Source organism: Micromys minutus (genome assembly GCF_963924665.1).
Source record: "Micromys minutus genome assembly, chromosome: 19".
Classification (NCBI taxonomy): Eukaryota; Metazoa; Chordata; class Mammalia; order Rodentia; family Muridae; genus Micromys; species Micromys minutus.
Window position 1 is genome coordinate 36,318,255 of NC_137954.1, and position 13,520 is coordinate 36,331,774.

Genomic DNA, 13,520 nt, shown 5'->3' on the forward strand with positions numbered 1-13,520 from the left:
CTGGGCATTCACTGCACTCGTGCTTTTCCGTCTCTGACAGTTCACCTCTGGGGGACAGAGGAGGTTGCTGCCTGGCTGGAGCACCTCAGTCTCTGTGAGTATAAGGACATCTTCACGCGGCACGACATCCGGGGCTCCGAGCTCCTGCACCTGGAGCGGAGGGACCTCAAGGTACTTCACAGGTGTCTTCCAGAGCCCACACCTGCACTTTGCACACTCCTTTCAACTATGTCTTCTTCCCTGACTGTGTTCATCATCACTGGTCGTTGGTTTTTCTTGAGCCTTTCTGTGTACTCCAGGGTACACAGGTCTTTGCCTTTATTGATAATGACTCCCCCTGATAGAAATAAGCAAGGCTAGGTACAGACATGATGGGAGAAGCCTTGATTTTCTTAGCCACAAAAAGTACTGTCCTAACCTTAGAAACTAGGGGATGCTGCCCTGTGGCCAGCCACTGGTTCAGCTGAAAAGTTCTAGGTTCTAGTGGTTGGTAGGCCACACTGCTCCACAGTGAGTGAAGATGGAAAAGTCTGCTTTCTCAAGGCAGGTCTCACAGGCAACTACTTGGCTCCTGGACAGCTATTGCCACTTCACCTCATGGGAGAAGAGTCAGGTGGTTTATTCTCCCATCCATGTGCATGTGTGGTCAGCTCTGGACCCACTGCACTTGATTCATAGCCAAGCCCGGGCCTGCTTGGCCTTGCAGAGCTATCTCTGGTTGTGTCCAAAGGCAGAAAAAGGCCACGGGGGCCTCCTTAACTGATAGCTTTCCCAATGCCACCCACTTGCTGTCAGGTGTCTGTTCTTTGTGTGCTGGCTGTCCTTCATAACAGTAGTCTGTAGGACACAGGAACCATGTGTCTGCATGACTGACGTTTGCGCTGATTTCCTTCCTATATCATCCATTGGTCATTTTTCTCATTTGTACTTGAGACTGAGAAAGCTTGTTGATGGCAGTCCATTTGTAGAGCCTCTGGCCCGAACCCTCTTCCTAATATCCTTGTTGCCTGTCTTCCTTCTCTGTTGCAGGACCTTGGTGTGACCAAAGTGGGCCATATGAAGAGGATCCTTTGTGGGATCAAGGAGCTGAGCCGGAGCTCCCCTGCCGCCGAGGCCTAGCCTCTGCATTCTCTGCCTGCATCCTCCGCTCCTCCCGAGACTGAGGCCCAGGGAGGACACTGCCAGCACTCAGCCCCTGGCCTTTCTCATGGTGCTATCCTTTTGTTAGTGACAGGAAGCCTGATGCCCATTGGTAACAGCTTTGGAGTCTTGAACATACCAACACAGCTACCTTTGAGAATACTCTTCCTAGCTGTAGTCATTTGGGGCAGACTGTCAGTTCCACTTGTGGCTCTTGCTAACCTGCCTCTTGGGCCACAGGGAATGTGGTAAACGAAGCCTGACCGCCCAGCACTTGACACCCCTGAAGAACCTTGTCATCTAGGCACATGCTCAGATTTTGCAGTGTACTTTTCTTCTGTGTCCTTTATTGGTCACACTGGGTAGTACCATCTTCTGCCTCTAATGGCTCTCAGAAGTAGAGTTGGGTCTGGCCTCAGTGGCCCTCACCAGAATGTTCTCTGTGCCTGCTACTCACCCTGTGGTTCTTTACAGCAGCCCTGCAAAGGTTGCCCACTGCTGTTGCCCCCTGTGTTCACGAGGTTTCATTGTTTTAAAAACCAAGCTTATTTACTTTCCTGGTTTGAAAGTGGCATGGATGCGCTTCCAGGTTTGTTAAAGTCTGTGAAGAAGAAGGAAAGCCCTCTTGCTTAGGCCAAGTTTCAGGATACTTGGTTCTCCCCTTGTCTTATCTTCTGGGCTGTGAGCATGGGAACAGCCTATATATCTCCTCAGGATGCTATAGGTGTCTGCAGTCCAGTCTGGAGCAGACAAGGATGTGAGTTTTTAGCTCAGCATCCCTGTGGAGACCAGGCTTCCTGGGTACTGGAAATGACATATGCCATGGGAGAATGAGTAGTCGGTAGGGGCAGTCTCATCTGCTGTGAAGTTTGTTGTCCCAGGAGGTGTCTGTGAGCTCTCTGACCATTGCTGCTGCCCTGCCACTATCTGCTAAGCAGAACTGGGTCTGAGATAGCACATGTCACTGTTGGGGGCAAAAGTTCCCCAAGGCTCAGACCACATCCTGTGGGCAGTTCCCAGGTGGGGATGCCCCTGGCCTTCACTGTTACTGACGTACCCTTTTCTCCTGGAAAGGGCTGTAGCTCAGCCCTGGCAGGTGGAGGGCTGCTGATCTGTGGTCCTCGCCAGAGATGACAGTTCTGTGAACTCAACCAGTGCTTCCCCATCTGACGTGGAAGAGAAGTGCTGAACTTGGACTCTCTGGGTAGGGTCTCCAGCTGGGAGGCAAGGTTGACCTGTTTGTTCTGCAGATTAGACTCCTTGTTCATCTTCCCTCTACTGGTGGCAGATCTGACAGCCCTGGTCAGCAGAGTTGGGTATGGAGAAGGCCTAGAGTTCCATCCATTGTATATCAGATGTGGGCTGGGAGAACCTCTGCCCTGTGTGTGGACATTAGTTGTCACTTTTCTACCTGGAATTCTATTTCCCACTGAGCAGTCAATGTAGACCAGAATGTGGAAGCAGGGCTAACCTCAGATAATTCACAGAGCCCATGTTAGCCAGACCAACTGAAACTTAGGTGATTAAGGTCCTGAGAAGAAGCAACTGAGGGCAGTGGCCTTCTTGAAAAGGCTTCATTGGGTGAAGGTGTTAGAAATCAGTGTTGTCTAACAGAAAGTGAGAGGTCCAGTCTGAGTGCTGGAAGGACCTGCCAGGTGGCCATGGCCATCACCACCCTGCCCCCAACACCCGATTCCAACCCCACAGCAGTTCTTTAGTGTTCTGGAGAGGGAGGGTATGAAGGATCCCAAGGAATTGGAGTAAAGGTTTTGTGCCTGCAGGTGGGGCTAACCTAACCCCTTATATTTATAATCTTAATTTATAGTGACCATCTGGAGCAGATGCCTCTTGTATTGTTATGTACATAGTCTGCATCAGAGAGTTGTAAATAAGTTCTTCTGTGTATAATAAAACAAGCCTGTTTTTGATCTTCCAGTCAGCATTCCTGTCCTTATTCCTGTGCTGACTGACAGTTGCTAGCTGCTCTGCAGATAGGCTGACTTGGTGGCTGTAAAGCAAAACAGAGCCATTGTATTCCAGGTGTCCACTGGATGTACATACATGTACATTCAGCCAGGGCAGCTCTGGGTTAGTCACTAGCAGCAACAAAAACTTCTGGACAGCAGCTGCCATTCATACTTCCTGTCAGGGTGCCATAAATCACCCTTGAACACTGATGTTTGGCTTGCTCAACTGCTGTGCTCCTGCAGGCTGTGTGGTAGTTCTGGTTTGTTGTCCCTCATAATTAGATCTGAACTAGAGGAAAGCTAGCAGCTGTGACACCAGTTTTGGATTGTCAGGCAATTCATAGTACCTACCACCATGGCCCTGGCCAGATAAACAGAACTACTCGACAGTCAGTTCTTCCAGTACACTTTCCCAGGAGTCTACATTTATTTTAAGCCAAAATAAACTTATTTCCAAATCAGTGTTTCTAGTATAAGTCATGTTTGCTGAGTCTCTACAGTATGCTTGGGAAAAAGCCATACAGGTTCCTCAAGCAGCAGAACACAAGTCAGTTTATGACAGAGCTGAAGACTGCAACTTTAATTTTTTTTCTTTAATAAAATCTTAGTGTTTTTTTCCTTGTTCTGTCTCTTCTATCACCCAGTTAAAAACAAACAAGAAACCAACCAAATAGAAAGGCCTGTCAACAGATCTGGGCTGCAGCCAGCACTTGAGGCATTTCTTCTGGCTCCTCCAGGAGCTAAGAGGGTCAGGGAACCTCTGGCTTTCTGAAAGCAGTGCCTGAGCTAGTACATCAGTACTATACTGCCAGAGGCTGGGGTGAAAGGACAAACTAAGGAACTTCGTCAGTTACAGTACAAGAAACAGTAGCAAGTACCCAGAGGACTTGTTTCTGGTCAAGTAATGTTCACTGTTTGGGTCTCCCAGAAGCCCTTGATATGTAGCTACAAGGACATGGCCAGAAAAGGTAACTAGTCCAAATCCACTATCTTATAGCACAAGTACTTCAATGGAAGCAGTCTCCTAACATGACACTGACTCTGGCAGATGGTATTGGGAAGACAAAGGACGAACAGGATTACCTCTTAAGTGTCAGCTTTCCAGAGAAGCCAGCAGAACTACAGCAGAATATGAAAAAAAAGCTTTTAGCCAGCTGAAGTCCGGGCCAGAGTAACTTTGTTTTACTCCACTTCAGTTCTGTTACATGAAGACATGTAAGAGCTGATAAGAAACTGATACCCTGACAACTCCTTTTAGGAATACTGTCATAGGCTAAGTCAGTCCAGGGTACTAAACCTGCCAGTTGAGTAATAGATGCTGGTTTTGATAATGTATTAATTACAGTACATAAACACCAAATCTCTTCAATCTGTGCTGAGAAGGAAGAGGCCTTAGTTTGCCCAGGACAACTGGGAGCCTGGATTTGTTGTGCTAGGCTTCTTTGGTGGTCCTGCTTCTTGTCAGAGTGTATAGGTGGTAGACAACAGGGTAGGTGAGTGCCACACATAGGTCTTGCACAGCTGTCTTAAGAGTCCTACTTTGAATTTGGCCCAAGAGGAGGCATAGTGAGGGCTGGAACTGAAGTCAAGACACACACCTTTCCCTGCAGCTTCAGTAAGGTGCTAGAACTAGATGACTAACGGTTACCTCAAGAGTGGGTAAGTAACTGACCTTGTGTCTTACCTATCAGAGTTGTCCTCTTTGAACAACTTGCCATTGTCCAGAAGTATACTTTCTGGAAAGAGGCCACTAAGGCCAGGTGTGGGAGATCTATTTCAGTTGGCACAGTGTCTGGCTGGGTCTGGGCCAGCTCTGCAGCTGCTGTGTCACAGAGCTAGTGATCAGGTGTTCTTGCTTGGTCTGAGAAGTGCCATCCCTTTGCCTGTCATAAAGCTGAAGACTTGAGATCAGTGGCTGTGGAGGCAACCAGTGTCCGCTATAAACCCACGAGATGTCTGTCACAGAACTGACAGGATGGTTCTATTTGGAGCACAGGACATATTGCTGCAGGGGCTATCTGAAGCTCGCAACATGGATGGACAGAGAAGCTTCTGGTTCCCGGGGTCTAGTAGGCATCCCTGCATTGGAGAACACATCGCTGCTCTGTGCACATTGGACTTCTCGGCTGTGGAAGACAGAGGGCATCACTGATACGTAATCATGGGTGAGGGGCTTATTTAGTTGTTTTGTTAAGAGTATTTTGCCTCCATGTGGAGGTCAGAAGAGGGCACTAGATCCCCTGGAATGGGTTATAAATAGTTGTAAACCACCATGTGTATGCTGGGAACTGAAGTTAGGTCCTCTGCAGAAGTAGCAAGTGCCATCTCTGCAGCCCCTGTGTGAGGGTGCTAAGAATGGTTCCCAAATGAATTCCAGATACTAGAGCTCAAGGTAGAATGGGGTTTGCAAGTTGGATAGATGTTTTTCAACTGCACATCTGAGGCCCCAGATAAATCTCCTGTGGAGAGGTTCTCCACAGCCTGGCTACACATTGTTATGGGCACCTGAGCACAGTCGTTTCACAGCAGAGTGGCCTTTTTCTCCTTCACATTTTAAGTTGAAAATTAACATTCACAGTGTACATAGATCATACCCTCACACCTGTGACAGTTCAGGCAGCTCTCTTTGTTCCCTCAGTCCCTGTCCCCAGAGAACCACCATTCTGACCACTTAGCAAGCTAGTCTTCACTGTGACTTCCAAACAATCACAGTAGTAGCTTCTGGGTCTGGCATTTACAATGTACAGCACCTCTGCGGATGGCTTCCATGAGACTCAGGCTGAGCTTAGGCTACTGCATTTCCTCGTGTGCCATGCTAAAAGTGAGTTAGTGAGGGTTTGTGCTCCTCAGTAGTAGGAAGCACCTCCAAAGCGGTGCTCCAGGTCTACACCTGCTAGCAGAGCCACAGACCTAGGTGCTACTGTCTTCTCACCAGTGTGGCATCATCATTTCAGCAACATTAATGGATGTGTAGTGGTTTGAATTGACATTTGGTTGATGAATGAGCTTAAACTGAACAATTTCTGTATGCTGACAATAAGCTGATGCACTTCCCTTCTGCTCACACTTTTTACCTATTATTTATTGGCTTGTTGGCTTTTCTACCAGTAGGCATATTTATACCAGTAGCCATAGCTTTTGACTCAGCCATTGTGCTTAGAGATATGCTCTACAGATAACCCAGTATCTGTGTTAGCAGCCACCATGAGGTTCACTCACATGACAGCAGAGTGCCATGCTCCCATTTGTGATGGGCTGTCAGTGAATGGGCAAGCATGTTTCTGAAACGGTATGCAGGTGACAGTGCTGCTGGTCCTTTATGAAGGTGAACTCACCCTTTTGGTGGCTTTTGATCCAGAAAGCCTGTAATAACATTATCAAAAAATAAGGTGGGAGAAAGTGAGAAGCAGTGCAGGCTGGTGAGGATGCACACTATTCAGTAGCGTGTAAATGAGAGAGGCCTGAGCACTGGACATGGTGATAGCAATTCCAGTTCACAATGTTCTAGCTCTGCATAGGGATGAAGATGACAGGGTCTGCCTGACCTGGAGCACTGCTGGGTGGAAACTAGGGCCCTGCAGATCAGATGAGGTGTTTAAAAAGGTAGCGAGAATGCCAGATCTTCATTCCTGGCCTTGAATGGAACATGGCCAAGCCTTAGACTTACCTTTTCTTTTTTGCCAGAGCTAGCTGCTTCTGGTTTTCCTTCCCAATGTCATCTCTGATTGTGCTGAAATCATCACTGTCATCAAACAGGAGATTCTACATTTCAAAACAATAAAGACCAAGGTTTTCAAGTCTGGCCTACATTTAGGACAGGCAGATAGTAAACTATCCAAACTAAAAAGAAAAAGAAGATACTTAGACTTAACTGATTTTTGAAAAGTTCAAAATTTTTTTCAGTCAGCATTTGAATTTATTTGTATATGTGGGGGAGCATGTGCATAATGTGTGCATGCTACAAGCATGCATGTGGAGACTATTCTATCCTTCCTGTGGGTAGGAGGTTGGGTCAGTAGGGAAGAGTACTTGTGGCTCAAGCATAAGAACCTGAATTCAAAACTCAAGAAACTAAGTGGGAAAAGTCAGGTATGTTTGCTCAAGCTTACAGCCTTTGTTCTAAGAGGGGTGAAGACAGGAGGACTACCACCAGCCTAGTTCCAGCTTCAGTGAGAGAGTAGACTAGAAGGTGATAGGGCAGGGCACCCAATAGCCTCTGCTGGATTATGTATGCACAGGTGTTTACAGCTACACACACACACACACACACACACACACGAATAAAAATATGCAATTAAAGCCTAGACTGTCCTGAAACTTAGAATCCACCTGTCTCCAACTTCTAAGTGCTGATATTATAGGTATAAGTTACCATGCCAAGCCATTTACTAGTATTTTATTTAGAGTTAAGTTTTTATGTTTCTTAGGTGTGATGGTTCATATTATCAGTCAGCTTGACAGAAGCTAGAATCACTTGGGAGAGGACATGCCTGTGGGGGATGATCTTGATTGCCTTAACTGGGGTGAGGACCTGCTTACTATGTGGCTGGCATCATGCTCTGACAAGGGATTCTGGGCTGTGTAGAACGGAGGAAGAGCTGAGCAGGAGCATGGAACTCATCACTCTGCATCCTGGCTGTGGCTGTGATGTGACCAGGTTCCTCAAGTTCCTATCACTGTGCTTCTCCACCATGATCTGCAAAAAACTTCCTTCCTTAAGTTGCTTTTGTCAGGATGTTTTATCAGAATAATGGGAAAAGGAACAAGGACAATGGTCATAAGCAAGCTGCGAAGTCCTTTATTACTGTCCTTGACAGTGTTGGTCTCAGGGTCTACCTGTTGTCCTCACATAATGAATTATCTGTCTTTCCCTCTTTCTCATTCACTCTCTGAAACAATTTGTGTAAAATGAGACTACCTGGTAAGTTTCTCTGAAATATTTGATCCTTGATTTAAAATGATAAAGTCACTTTTAACCTACCTTAATGCCAATAGTGTCTCCATCTTTCAAATAATATGGTCCCCCTTGCAAAGTATCTTGGTTTTTCTTCTTTTTCCTCTTGGCAACTTGCTGATTCTATCGGAACATTAAATATCAATAAAATTCAACTTCAAGTTGTCACTGGATGCTCTACCACTGTGAAAGACTTTTGTTCTAACTATCAGATCGGTCAGCCCTGGTTTCTGTGAGAAAGCCCAACTCACCCAGCTAGATATTGGAAGCCACTCAAATTTTTCAGGAAAATATTTGGCAATTTCAATTTTCTCCACAGGAAGAGAATAGAAATCAGCCACTCTCTGCCTCAAGGAGCCAGCAGTCCATCCTCTGGTAGTGTCCCATACCAGGTCTGTCGCCGGGGAGTAGGCTCTCTCACCAGGGATGCGCAGCTGTGTCCTCAGCAGTACATCCCGGGGGCTACAGAAGAGCAAAGCAGATACCAGGCAAAAGCACAGAAGAGATGACTGCTGTAGAGTGTGATAGGCAAGGCTCCCCAAGTCTGCAGTAGAGCTCCTGCAGCAGCATGGCAGGGGGCACAAGGCTAAGCCACTGTTTAAAACATATAAATGCTGCATGTTATCCAGAGTCAAGTCACCCTAAAAGGCGTTCAAAACCATTTGGATTGTCTGCTAAGAAACTCCTAGAGAAACATGCAAAATATACACAACAATCACCAGTGTTCATAAAATACAGATTTACAAGTATGTTGGAAAAAGGCCCAGTCTTACTAGCAATCACAGCACTAGAAAAGTCATGAACAAGATGACCTGTTTTCATTTGCCAATCCAGGAAGCATCTAAATGATACTCAAGGTGGGTTTGCAGGCAAAATCAATACTCATGAGCTTTGCATATTGGGCCAGAAACCTTTCATGGAGATAAAGCATTTAAGAGATCCAAAGTGTCCACACGAGTTCGCTCCTGATCTTTCTGCGTATAGATATGCTCTTAGACACTGGGGTTGACTGAGGGTCAGGCCTGGATGGAAGGGCACGTTTTCCAGAACAGGCTGACGGTAAGAGCAATCTCACTACAATGGGGAGAAGGAAGGCAAGTACTCACTGATACTTGCAAAGATTATGTACACATTTTCCCACATGTAAAACACAAATGACACTTTGCTTCGTTAGTCTATAAATAATTACATCACAGATGCTACTGCAGGTCGTGAGAAGACACTGCTGAGAGATCAGCAAACACTGGGAAGAAGGCAGTACAGGGGCAGAAATAATGGGTGACACTATAAATCATGTGCCCTGGGCAGGGCTGCATCACTAATGCCTCGGGTTGTCAAGGGCTCAGGAACACCTTGAGTATAACAAAAACTAACAGTCGCTACTGTTACAGAATGAGTTATAGGAAAGCCATACAGATCTTCTCTAGAAGACAGTTTAGCTTATCTGCAGGTCCTTGCTGGATAGCCCAGACTGACCTTAAACGTATGGTATTTCTGCTTCAGTCACACCCAGAATTGTGGGACAATTGAGAAACGGGAAGCAGCACCCTTCTGCTCAGGCTCATTCTCAGGAAAGCCACCACTCTGTGGGAAAATGTGCAGCAGGCTTCCTTACCCCAGGTCCTCCTCTTTTTGAAGGAGCTCTAGACAGAGCTCTGCTCTCCGGCCCAGTCTGTACTCCCTGGGAATTGAAATGGAGCAAATGAGCAAGTCACTAGGTTTTCTGCAAGCCCCAGACCCCAATTCCAAGTATCCTGAAGAAAAGGAGTGCTTTCTGAGTGATGCAGCCAAGCACTTGGGTTTCAGAAAAGGAGAGCATCTACAACACTGCAGTAGCTACTGCACAGAGACCCTGGGCCACTCCTCATTACACAGGAAGGCCCAGCTCTGAAGATGGGAAAATGCCAGTCAAACAACCCTATGGCCACAGTTGGTTGGATTGCTTTTTGGTTGATAATCAGACTAGAAAGAATGTGTTAGGGCTGCTTTTGCCAAAGGAAATCAAATGCCCCAAACACGCCCATTAAGATTTCTGGGGGTCCAGCAGCTGGTCACGTGTCCTGAATATCAGAGGAACTCTGACTCCCACATCACTCTGAAGTCCTTGAAGTTATGATCATGTGCTCTCTAGAGCACAGATCTAAGAGAGAGAAAATGCACAATGCCATGTCTGATATTAGTATGGAGGCTGATGTTCTCCCACAGTTAACTTGAGACAAGAACTTATCCTAGGGTCGGGTTTCCTGAGATAATCTCATTCATGGGACAGCTTCCCTCACAGGCCCATCTTGCTCCCTGTCCCTTACAGTGGCAGCAGGAGGGTGGCCAGGAATCCAGAGACACTTACTTGAGCTTCCGCCGGTCAGTGCGCAAGAGTCTGCCGGGGCGCTTGCTCTCCACTGTCCAGACTCTAAGCAGGGCTATGGACTGGACAGCGAGCTTCGAAACAGAAGGCAAGGCCATGGCCTAGAAAAAGACAGAGAGAGACATATTGCCACTGATTTTAAAAGTACTTGAGAGCATTTGAATGAAACACTATGTGATTCTGAGGGATGAGCACCTCCGTGTCAGTGTCAATAAATCAATTAGAAACTACAGGAGAGCTGGTTGTGGTAGGACATGCCCACAACCACAACACTTGGGAGGTAGAGGCAGGATGATTAAGAGTTTAAGGTTATCCTTAGCTACATGTTTGTATTCCAGACCAGCCTGGGATACATCAGATCCTGTCTTAAAAAGTCAAAATATTACAGAAATACGAAATGCAAAATTTAAATAGAGTATATCCTGGTACATTTCATATTCCTTTGCACTGAAATAGACCAGAAAAATGAGCCTTCTATTTTTAAATCCAAGTTGAAAAAAGAACCTATTTCGTTATTTTTAAAATTTGAGACAGGCTCTTGCTCTGCAGCCCAGTTTGGATGATCCTCCTGCCCAGCCTCTTGGACACTGTACTGGCACTCATGTCTGCAAAACAGCTGCTGTGTGTTGTTTTGAGACAGGGTCTCTCTAGGTAGTCCTGCTGGCTTGGCACTCACTTTATAGATGGAGTTGGTCTTGAACTCACAGAGATCCATCTACCTCTGCTCCCAAGTGTTGGGATTAAAGGTGTGTGCCACTACGTTAGAATTGAAAAACTTCTTAATCCTGTTTTTACAAAGCCACTTAACCAATTCTACATGGGTGTGACTCATACACACAGAGCCTGCTCAAATAAAGCATGGGCTCTTACCACATGAACACAAGTCTTCAAACCTAAGCTATTCTTCAGCGACAGAACTTTTGGTTTGGAAATACTTAAGACTTTGGCTCCAACAGGGAGGCCCAAACTGTCTGCTCTAATTCCACAGGAGCAGATAACTTTAATTGCCCTTTATACTGAGGATGAAGTATAGAAAGCAGCCTTTGTTCATTTTTTTTTAACCTAAAAATGGCCATCTTTTATCTTTCAACTGAGTACAAGGAATAAAAAGGTCTACCCATTTGTTTTCAAGGCAATGGAGCATAATCTTTCTTACATAAGGTTATTCCATTCACTGGGAACACAAAGGATGACACTGCACGCCATATGAGGTCCTGCATCTATCTGCTCCTTTAGTAACTGCGTGTCCACCACAGGCTAACAGGGCAAGACACTGTTTCATCACAGTGTGCTGCACATCATCCAGCCTTCCCGTTTGTACGGTGCGATGTGACACACAAGACAACAAAATGTCCAGGTTAGGGTCCTAATACAGATAGCTCTCAGCTGACTAAGGAAAAACCATACAACACAGCTTAGAACCAATGACATTTAACAAGTGGATCACAATGTACAAACAGTGTAAATGAAGAACTAAAGGGAATGATTTATATGGTTCAAAAAGTCATGTTTCCCTAAAAAGTCAAAAGGAACATAAGCCACAAGCTTCTGAGGACCAGTCCAAACACAAGCATAAGCATGCCTGTGAGAACAGTGTGCGTGGGAACTACCGAGCAACAGCACCAACAGAGATCAGAAGTGTCTATGGTGAATGTGGGCTGCCTGTTGGTACTTACCCCTGACCATGGCATATAACACAATGCCATATCAGGACAGACTGTAATTGGGGGAAGAGGAAATAGAAGAATAGGTTAATTAATATCTCCCTGGAAGAAGCTATATCAACTCCAAAGTGTGCTGCAGGAAGGGGCCTGACCTGAGACTTCAGTTCCAACAAAGTGGCTTCTTCTGAGATCTCCATATCTCCCAAGTAGAGGAGAGAGACTTCTGCAGGCTCGGGGCCAGGAGCACCTTCAAAAAGACAGAGATGCATGTTGGGTAATCTCACTTTACCCCATGTTTCTGAAGTACTCTGCCATGCTCTCAGACTGTAAACAGGCTCACTTAATCAATGGCCAAGCCTCTAACCTGAGTCCTTTCACTCGGCAGTCAGGAATTATGCTCTCCCTGAGTGACTGCTCACACCTAATATGTTGTCTACTCTGCCTCACAGAAGACTACTGGCAGGATACTTATGCTCTCTTCTTCCTCAGCACACTTCCTGAACTTGTCATTTTTCTGTGTACTGCCCTGTGTGTGTGCTTATCTAAGAGCAGGCTTTGTGAGAGGAGACTGTCATTGGGCCTGTCCACCAATGTCTGTTATGACGGACTCTATATGGAAAAGGCTCAGTAAATATTCATGGAATGAACCAAATCTTAACAAGAGGCTCTATATGTGTGCTTGAAAATAAAATCTAAACCAAAAGATGCCACCTAGCTGGTGGCCTATGCCTGTACTCCAGTACTTGGAAGCAGGCACAGGAAGAACACTGATGTTGGGGTCATTCTAACCTATAGTCTGGCAGTCAGGGCTATGCAGCAAGATCCTGTCTCAAAAAAAGGTAAATTTGGTGGCCAGTGATGTGGTACCACGGAGAAAGGAGCTTTTCTGTGAAAGATTGGTAACACGTTTCCATATCCATATAAAGGTAGAAAAGGGGGAACCAGTTCCATAAAGCTATCTTACAACTCCCACATATGTGCCATGCATATAGGCACACACAATAATTGTGAACAGAACAGAAAGCAGTGGGGGGATGTCAAATGTTCTCTCATGGAAAACACTACTAACTAAAATTTAAGATCAGGATATTCATACTCATTTTTGTTTTACTTACATTTCTTTGATTACTATGGAACACCTTGTGAACACATACTAAGAAATTATAGGTTGATTTTACATAATTAAATGAGGAAGTTCTTTTCCTGAGTGGCTTTTTGTTTAAATTTTTGCTTTTAGAGAGAGGGTCTTACTATGTAGTCCTTAGCTGGACTTGATCTTAGTCTTCTTGCTTCAGCCTCCTGAGAATGGGGAACACAAGTGCATTCTTCCACTTCCAGCTTAGAGCCCTCAAATCTAAAGACTGAAACAGTCCCACTGTGACACAGGAGCACCACCACTCTTCAAGGTCAACCTTTCCCTTTACTAAAAA

The 13,520-nt window shown here is 45.7% G+C and overlaps 2 protein-coding genes across 5 annotated transcripts in view; one reads left to right on the plus strand and one right to left on the minus strand.

Annotated features, from left to right (window-relative positions):
• Window positions 1–5,110, plus strand: part of DGKD (diacylglycerol kinase delta) — a gene marked incomplete at its 5' end in the record, with an annotated part of 90,122 nt that extends 85,012 nt beyond the window's left edge. The window contains 2 exons of one of the 3 annotated variants that reach the window (XM_080932704.1): window positions 41–171; window positions 1,030–5,110. In XM_080932704.1, the coding sequence (XP_080788830.1) occupies window positions 41–171; window positions 1,030–1,119 (221 nt within the window). In that variant the 3' untranslated portion in view covers window positions 1,120–5,110. The remainder of the gene's footprint in view (window positions 1–40; window positions 172–1,029) is intronic. The other 2 variants (XM_080932703.1, XM_080932705.1) reach the window with 2 other exon arrangements.
• Window positions 5,111–5,121: 11 nt separating this feature from the next.
• Window positions 5,122–13,520, minus strand: part of USP40 (ubiquitin specific peptidase 40) — a gene marked incomplete at its 3' end in the record, with an annotated part of 61,685 nt that continues 53,286 nt past the window's right edge. The window contains exons 27-33 of one of the 2 annotated variants that reach the window (XM_080932699.1): window positions 12,243–12,337; window positions 10,409–10,527; window positions 9,677–9,742; window positions 8,313–8,523; window positions 8,089–8,184; window positions 6,775–6,869; window positions 5,122–5,233 (exon numbers count right to left, since the gene is read on the minus strand). In XM_080932699.1, coding sequence (XP_080788825.1) covers window positions 5,122–5,233; window positions 6,775–6,869; window positions 8,089–8,184; window positions 8,313–8,523; window positions 9,677–9,742; window positions 10,409–10,527; window positions 12,243–12,337 — 794 coding nt within the window. Of the gene's footprint in view, window positions 5,234–6,774; window positions 6,870–8,088; window positions 8,185–8,312; window positions 8,524–9,676; window positions 9,743–10,408; window positions 10,528–12,102; window positions 12,144–12,242; window positions 12,338–13,520 lie in introns of those variants that run through there. The other variant, XR_013975425.1, reaches the window with a different exon arrangement.